This window comes from Aspergillus versicolor (assembly GCF_001890125.1).
Source record: "Aspergillus versicolor CBS 583.65 unplaced genomic scaffold ASPVEscaffold_13, whole genome shotgun sequence".
Classification (NCBI taxonomy): Eukaryota; Fungi; Ascomycota; class Eurotiomycetes; order Eurotiales; family Aspergillaceae; genus Aspergillus; species Aspergillus versicolor.
The window spans coordinates 950,610-958,740 of NW_024467536.1; the positions used below are offsets into that span (position 1 = coordinate 950,610).

Genomic DNA, 8,131 nt, shown 5'->3' on the forward strand with positions numbered 1-8,131 from the left:
AGTATGTGTTTGCTCCCTATCAAGGAGATTACTTGAGAATATATAGGCTGACAGAGATGGGATATGGATAGGATGTATGTGGTTAACCCTTCCTGCCTGCAAGATGACTTGAGAATATAGGCTGACAGAGATGGGATATGGATAGCTTGTATGTGGTTAACCCTTCCTCCCTGCAAGTTGACTTGAGAAAATATAGACTGACCGAGATGGGACATGGATAGATTGTATGTGGTTAATCCTTCCTGCCTGCAAGTTGACTTGAGAGGATATAGGCTGACAGAGATGGGATATGGATAGGAGGTATGTGGTTAAGCCTTCCTGCCTGCAAAATGACTTGAGAATATACAGGCTAACAGAGATGGGGGTAGTGTGTATGTGGTTAACCCTTCCTGTCTGCAAGTTAACTTGAGAAGATATAGGCTGATAGAGATGGGATATGGATAGCTTGTATGTGGTTAACCCTTCCTCCCTGCAAGTTGACTTGAGAAAATATAGACTGACCGAGATGGGACATGGATAGGTTGTATGTGGTTAATCCTTCCTGCCTGCAAGTTGACTTGAGAGGATATAGGCTAACAGAGATGGGATATGGATAGGATGTAAGTGGTTAAGCTTTCCTGCCTGCAAAATGACTTGAGAAGATATAGGCTGACAGAGATGGGACATGGATAGATTGTATGTGGTTAATCCTTCCTACCTGCAAGTTGACTTGAGAATATACAGGCTAATAGAGATGGGATATGGATAGGATGTAAGTGGTTAATCCTTTCTACCTGCAAGATGACTTGAGAATATAGGCTGACAGGGATGGAATATGGATAGCTTGTATGTGGTTAATCCTTCCTGCCTGCAAGATAACTTGAGAATATAAGCTAACAGGGATGGGATATGGATAGGATGTAAGTGGTTAAGCTTTCCTGCCTGCAAGATGACTTGAGAAGATATAGGCTGACAGAGATGGGACATGGATAGTCTGTAAGTGGTTAACCCTTCCTGCCTGCAAGTTGACTTGAGAATATACAGGCTAACAGAGATGGGGNTAGGCTGACAGAGATGGGACATGGATAGTCTGTAAGTGGTTAACCCTTCCTGCCTGCAAGTTGACTTGAGAATATACAGGCTAACAGAGATGGGGTATGGATAGCTTGTATGTGGTTAACAACCCCTTCCTCTCCAAAGCTACTTATACTTGGATTGTTTAACAATACTCTTGTGCTGATTAAACCTAGTAAGCGCCTTGTTGGATTTTCCGGTACAGCAGTATCATTATCTATGTATGATCTCAGAATCATGTTATGATTGTCGTCTACTGATATATTTTTAATAGCATGTCCAGATTATACTCTACTATTCTTATAGAATTTGTTAGGTATAGCTGGGGTTTTGATTTGGATAGGGGTCTTCACACGCCTTGGTCTAGGTTTTTCCTATTAAATTAGGTTTCCCTATACTGCTATGCAAATGCAAAGGCTTCTTTTAATATAATAATTCCATAACTGTAAGACCCTACTCCCCAGTCCTTGACGGATTGCCCCCTGGGTGGCTTTTCTCACCCCCTGATTGGTCACTGCTGGGTGCGTGCGCCTGTCGCCCTGCAAGTGCATGCCCCTCTAGAGGCCTGCATCACTCTGATTGATATATATCCGGCCACGTAGTTAGTTTAGCACCTCACGCTTAGTTTTCTTGCTATAATCGACTTATTGCTTAGAGTTGGTTCCAACACTAAAACTAAGCGTCGCTACTAGGCCTCACTGATTCAACTGGCCTTGACTGTCCTACTGAACCACTAGAACTTACCAGATTAGCGATACGACGAGCCTGTCGATCGTGCCACTAGCAAACCCACAGAGTTCTCTTGTCCCACAGAACCACCAGACCCCCCAACCAGAACCCTTGCATCCAGCAACCACGGATCAGATCCCTTCCGGAAAGCGCAAAAGCGCCGATGCCGAGGTCATGGCAGCTGCAGAGTCCCAACTAGGGCGTACTCACAGCAAGTTAATCCTCTCGAAAGCCTCAGCACCCCGTGAGCAATCAGTCTCATCAGTTCTCTCCCGATAGTCAGCTGTACGGGGTTGATCCCCACCAGACCATGGCCCTGATACCGTGTCTGATAACCCTGGAAGACCTCGAGGCCGCTCCTTTCAGCGTGCCTACGAGCGTTCCCTTGAACGCCTCCTCCCTACCAATTTATCGACCCCGGAAGCTACTGCCAAGCCTCGCAGGCCTACCGTCCACAATGACCCTGAGCCTGAACTAATAAAGGATATGCGTGCACAGCGTGACCTGGCACTGCGCCGTAAGAAGGAGATGTCAGACCTAATCAACGATGCCCAACGGAAGATCGTAGCCCTGGAGGAACAGGTTGCTCACCTCCAGATAGAGCAGCAACCTCTGCCTACAACTGAAATGCCACCTCAGCCGGACTACTACCGCGAAGCCCCGGTGTCCCGGGAATCCCCTGGCTACATGGACGAAACCCGCTATACCCCAGTTACTGATACTGTCTCGAACTGGCGTCCCCGGGGCTCCCACCCCAATAGCCACTTCAAAGGCGAGGATGTTGATGAGTATGGCCCCTGGAGATACGCTATCGATGCAAAGCTTGAGGACGACTATCCCCTGTATCCTACTAAACGCTCAAAGATCCGCTACACTCTATCCCGCATAGACAAGCCGATCTTCGATATCATGCAGACCTTTGTTCTAAGCGATCCGACAAAGACCTTTGCAGATTTAATGTGTAAGGCCGCAATACTAATATAGCGGTTCTCTAGAGATTATAGAGACGTGATACGTGGTTGGTGGAGGGTAGGTCTGTATTCAATAGAACTAATCGCTGGCTCTCCTAGCTGAGAACCAGCGGCGCAACATGTGTCTGTATGTCACGTGGTGGCTGCTTGGCCGCCGCAGTGTGCCTCAGGCACGCTTGTATAGCGTCCGCAGGTGGCAGCGCATAACATAATGGATGAAGTCGAGCACTACATGGGGATTCATCGCCTTGAGGATGCCGCACTCCGGCAGCTGCAGTCCATGACCCAGGAAGCGGACGAAACCGTTACTGCGTACTACCACCGCCTGCTGACCCTCTGGATAAGAGCCCGCGTGCCTGACAAGGAGCGGATTAAGAAGTTTAAGACTAGCCTCCGGTTTAACCTTGCTAACAACATGTGGTTCAAGGAGCACCTTAGCCTAAGAGAGGCTCTTAACGATGCCCGCCGCCTGGAGGACGCCCGCGCTGAGATCGACTTCCAACACCCCAAGCCAATCCGCGGCCGTGGTGGCGGTGTCTTTGGAGCTTCTGGAGGACGCGCAGACTCCCAGAACACCCTGAGACCGTCAAACAACACCCAGGGCAATACCTATACCAGCGGAGGATCGACCCAGCCTAACCGCACCCCGACTGCCACCAAGCCGGCTACCTGGAAAGGCGAGTGGTATGACCCGGAGGATCGCCCTTCAAAGCTTACTGATGATGTCCGCGCTGCACTCATACGCCAGGGTCGGTGCTGGGCGTGCCGCGGCTCGGGCCACCGATCCAGCGATGCCTGCTGCCCATGGAACCGTACCCGCGGCAAGTCCCTCAATGAGATCACCGCTGAATCACTGAAAGACGAGCTCTCTAGTTCTGAATCGGAGGCGGAAAACTAGAGGTCTCTGATCGTCGTCGGGACCAGAGACTTCCAGAACCAGAGAAGGATCATGATCAGCCCTTTAGGCTCCTTTCGTCAATGGCGCTCTCCTCCCTGCAGGAAGCAAAGCTGCAGAACGGCAGCCATCTCACTTTAAAAGCGTATGTAAACAATAAAAGACAAAAACATTGCTTGATAATGGAAGTGAAGTTGACACTATTGATCCCTCCCTGGCCCGCGCCCTTAAGCTATCCACGTTCAAACTAAACAAGCCGGTTCCGCTGCACCTCGCGGACCATTCCCACTACCATGATATCGCCGAAGCGGCCCTGATAGACCTCCGCATCGGTGACCACCTGGAACAACGCCTTGTATACCTAACGCCCCTGCCATATTATCAACTAGTCCTCGGAGACAACTGGCTCCGCGACCACAATCCCGTGGTTGACTGGAGCCTCCGCACCGTGAAGTTCAACTCTACAAAATGCTTTGCAGATGACTGCCTGCCTCACGCGCAACCCTGTACGGTACACGCTATAGGGTCAACCGCGCCCCGGGAGCCGACAGCCCACACTGATATTAAATTCGTGTCAGCCCGGGTATTCTTCGCTATGGCCAAGCGACGGGATCACCATGACTTCATAATGACACCGAGAACAGCAGGGAAGTTCTTCTGTGCAGCTACCACAGGCGCCGTGCAGGCATCAGACTATGACCGATACATGCGAGGATCCGCTGAATACACAGTTGAAGAACTCAAGAAGAGGGTCCCACCGCAATATCACGACCTGATTGAAGTCTTCATGAAAGAACGAGCTAACGATTTACCACCAAACCGCCCTGAAGACCATGATATCCAGCTGATTGAGGGGAAGGAGTTACCATTCTCGCGGAACTACCAGCCCACGAACCTCCAAGAAGCTGAGGTTGTCAAGAAATATATAGATGATAACCTGGGTAAGGGCTTCATCCGCAGTAGCTCATCACCAACAGCAGCCCCGATCCTGGTGGTCCGCAAGCCTGGGGGCGGCCTCCGGGTATGTGTTGACTACCGGGCGCTGAACGAGATTACCATCAAGAACCGTTACCCGATCCCCCTGGTCACTGACACCCTCACCCGACTGTCCAAGGCAAAAATCTTTACTAAACTTGACGTGGTGGCCGCCTTCAACCGGATTCGGATCAAGGAAGGAAAGGAGTACCTAACTGCCTTTAATACCCGATATGGCCAGTTTGAATACCTGGTTATGCCATTTGGACTCTGCAACGCCCCCGGGACCTTCCAAAGCTACATTAACAAGCAAGTCGATCCTTGATTACCTGGACGTCTTCTGCACGGCGTACCTAGACGACGTCCTGGTATACAGCGATAACCTGGAAGATCATGACAACCACGTTAGGAAGGTACTGCAGCGCCTGCTTGACCGCGGCCTGCACGTCGACATCGATAAGTGCGAATTCGGGGTGTCACAGGTCAAATACCTAGGCTTGGTAGTCAGCACCAGCGGTATCGCCATGGACCCCGAGAAGGTCCAGGCCATCCGGGAATGGCAGACACCGACCTCTGTGAAGGATACCCAGATGTTTACCGGGTTTGCTGGCTTCTACCGGCGTTTTATTAAAGGATTCTCCGAGCTGACCGCACCATTGAACCAGTTGACCAAGGGCAGTGAGACATACACCACTGCCTCTGGAAGAAAGAAAGTACGATATCCCCCTTTTAAATGGACTGATGAGTGTGACGCAGCCTTCCAGGCTATAAAAGAGGCCTTTACTTCTGCACCAATCCTGGCTCACTTCGACCCTAATATGGAAACCTGGGTTGAGACTGATGCCTCAGACTTTGTGACCGCCGGGGTCCTCTCGCAGATGCACGGTGATGTCCTTCAGCCAGTGGCTTTCTTCTCGAAGAAGATGTCTAATGCGGAAACCAACTACATGATCTATGACAAAGAACCCTGGCAATTATTCGTTCTTTTGAAACCTGGCGACCAGAGCTCACCAGCGTCGGCGAGCCGGTAAAGGTCTATTCAGACCACCGGAGTTTGGAGTACTTTATGACCACGAAGCAGCTGAACCGCCGGCAGGCCCGCTGGGCAGAGTTCCTCTCTGAATTCAACTTCAAGATCATGTATCGACCCGGGAAGCAAGGCGAGAAGCCCGACATCCTCACCCGCCGCCGCCAGGACCTGCCGCAAGGTGTTGAGGATGACCGTGAGCGCGAACGCCTACAGACTCTACTCACAAACGACCACCTGGACACGGACGTGAAAAAGGCGCTCTCCGCAATGTTCTGCGTGACGACAGCGCTGGACAACCATAGTACCGCGGTTGAACCCCTAGCAGAGACCCCAGCAGAGGAAATACCCGAGATGCTTGACTTTGACACAGAATCCGAACTAAGCGAGCTACCAGAGGATCTTGAAGCCCCGGAAGGCTTTGACGATACCGAGGCACCCCCAGAAACAGACCCCGAGGAGGATACCGTCCCGCTGGAGGAACAGATCGACAAGGCCTACCGTGAGGATACGTTGGTCCTAAAGATCTTTAAAGCCATCGAGGATGGCCTGCGGAAGCTCCCACCAGATGTGATCAACCAAGGCTTTAAAATACCTATTGGAGAGCTCTCCGTACGGGATAGACGTCTTTGGGTCAACGACCGCCTCTATATCCCAGAGAACCAAGCACTCCGACTGCACCACCAACCCCGGAATGCCGGGCACCCAGGCCCTAAGAACCTTTATCGAAGCCTGATCCGTAATTACCACTGGGTTAACATGAAGGATGACTGTAGGCAGTTTGGGGACTTTTGCACACTCTGCCGCCGCTCCAAGGCGCGCACTATCCAGAAGCAAGGACTGCTTAAACCGCTACCGATTCCACACCGGAAATGGCTTGATATCAGCATGGATCTTGCGGAAGACCTGCCCCCGAGTGTCATTAAGAACCGCACCTACCGCCACGTGTTGGTGGTGGTCGACCGACTAACTAAACAGCGACTATTCGAGCCCCTGCAGACAAAGGAAGTGGATGAACTGGTGGAGGTCATGCACCGGCGAGTATTCAGCGAGTACGGGCTACCACGATCGATCGTTTCGGACCGGGGAAGCGCCTTTGCCAGCTATTTCTGGGGCCGATACTGCAAACGATATGGGGTTCTGGTAAAGCTATCCAGTGCCAACCACCCGGAGACAGACGGCCAGTCAGAAAGTGCAGTAAAAGGCCTGAAGAACTACCTCCGCGCTTACGTCAACTACGCGCAGGACGATTGGGCTCAGTTCCTGCCTGACGCCCAGTTCGCCGCCAACAATCATACCAATGAATCCACCGGAATGACACCGTTCTTTGCAAACCACGGCTATCACCCCCGGGATGGAACAGAGCCCCCAGGCACCTTCAGCGATCCCACACACCCCCAGATGGTCACTGCAGAGAAGCTGATTAAGCGCACCGAGGACATCCGTGAGTTCCTGCACACAGAGCTTACCTGGGCCCAGGAGTCCTACACCCGACAAGCCAACGCCCGTCGACAACCCCATCCAGCGTACCGAATTGGTGACCGGGTCTTTGTTGATGCCCGCCACTTCAACCTTCAACGGGAATCGGACTCACTAGCCCCTAAGAACCTCGGCCCATGGCCAATCGTTCGAATCATTGATCACAAAGCCTACGAGGTCAAGCTACCGCCACAGATGGAAGAAGCAGGCGTGACACCGGTATTCCACCCCTGGAAGCTTCATTTAGCGTCGAACACGCCCTATCCCGGCCAGGTCGAAGACCCGGAAGTGCCGGTAATGATCCGCGATATTGGGGAAGAGGAACCGCACGAGGAATGGGACGTTCAAGAGGTTGTGAACTGTCGGAAAGTACGTGATATGATCCAGTATAAGGCTATATTCAACGGCGAATGGGACGATTGGAACTCCAACCCCCCGTGGCAACCGTGGACCGATTTTAAGCATGCACGGGATAAAGTAATGGAATATCACCAGAAGGACCCCAGAAAGCCTCGACCCCCTGACTACTTGACAACTGATTGAATGATTGTACGGAAAAGCGTTTGATTTATCATGTATTTAGCTTGCTTCGGAGGACCTTCAGCCTTGAAGGGGGGGGGTAAGTGTCACGGCCCAGGCCGGACCAGGTCACGGGACTAGCCCTAGCCCTGGCCACGTGCCACGCTAGCGCCCACCGGAGATATCTTCCGGCCTCGTAGTCAGTTTAGCAGACCACGCTTAGTTTTCTTTAGCAATCAACTTATTGCTCAGAGTTGATCCCCAACAACCACCGCCGCGCCGCCACGCCCAAGTCCCGCCGGCGCCCAATGGCTAGCGCCAAAAACGCCCGCCGCCGGCCTTGCCAGGCGGGCGACCAATAACGCGCCCCCCACCAAGGCATCCTACCGCGCCAACTGGCTCCGCAGGTGTCCGGGTCCCTGGCGGCCCGGCATTTCACGCACCGGGCTCCCCACGTTCAGGCCACTGCCCGCCGAGCCCTCC

The 8,131-nt window shown here is 52.4% G+C and overlaps 3 protein-coding genes across 3 annotated transcripts; all 3 read left to right on the plus strand.

Annotated features, from left to right (window-relative positions):
• Window positions 1-1,956: 1,956 nt before the first annotated feature.
• On the plus strand, window positions 1,957-2,766 carry ASPVEDRAFT_88968 (uncharacterized protein; the record flags this gene model as incomplete). The annotated part of the gene is made up of 2 exons (XM_040818466.1): window positions 1,957-2,026; window positions 2,090-2,766. The coding sequence occupies 2 exons, from the start codon at window positions 1,957-1,959 to the stop codon at window positions 2,764-2,766; spliced, it is 747 nt and encodes a 248-aa protein (XP_040673490.1).
• A 1,054-nt stretch (window positions 2,767-3,820) lies between these two features.
• ASPVEDRAFT_97954 (retropepsin-like aspartic protease) lies at window positions 3,821-4,084 on the plus strand (the record flags this gene model as incomplete). Its single annotated transcript, XM_040818788.1, has 1 exon — window positions 3,821-4,084. A coding segment is annotated over one exon (264 nt), but the record flags the coding sequence as incomplete, so codon positions are not given.
• Window positions 4,085-7,078: 2,994 nt separating this feature from the next.
• On the plus strand, window positions 7,079-7,738 carry ASPVEDRAFT_178564 (uncharacterized protein). The gene has a single exon (XM_040808817.1). The coding sequence runs from the start codon at window positions 7,325-7,327 to the stop codon at window positions 7,670-7,672; it is 348 nt and encodes a 115-aa protein (XP_040673492.1). The 5' UTR covers window positions 7,079-7,324; the 3' UTR covers window positions 7,673-7,738.
• Window positions 7,739-8,131: the final 393 nt, after the last annotated feature.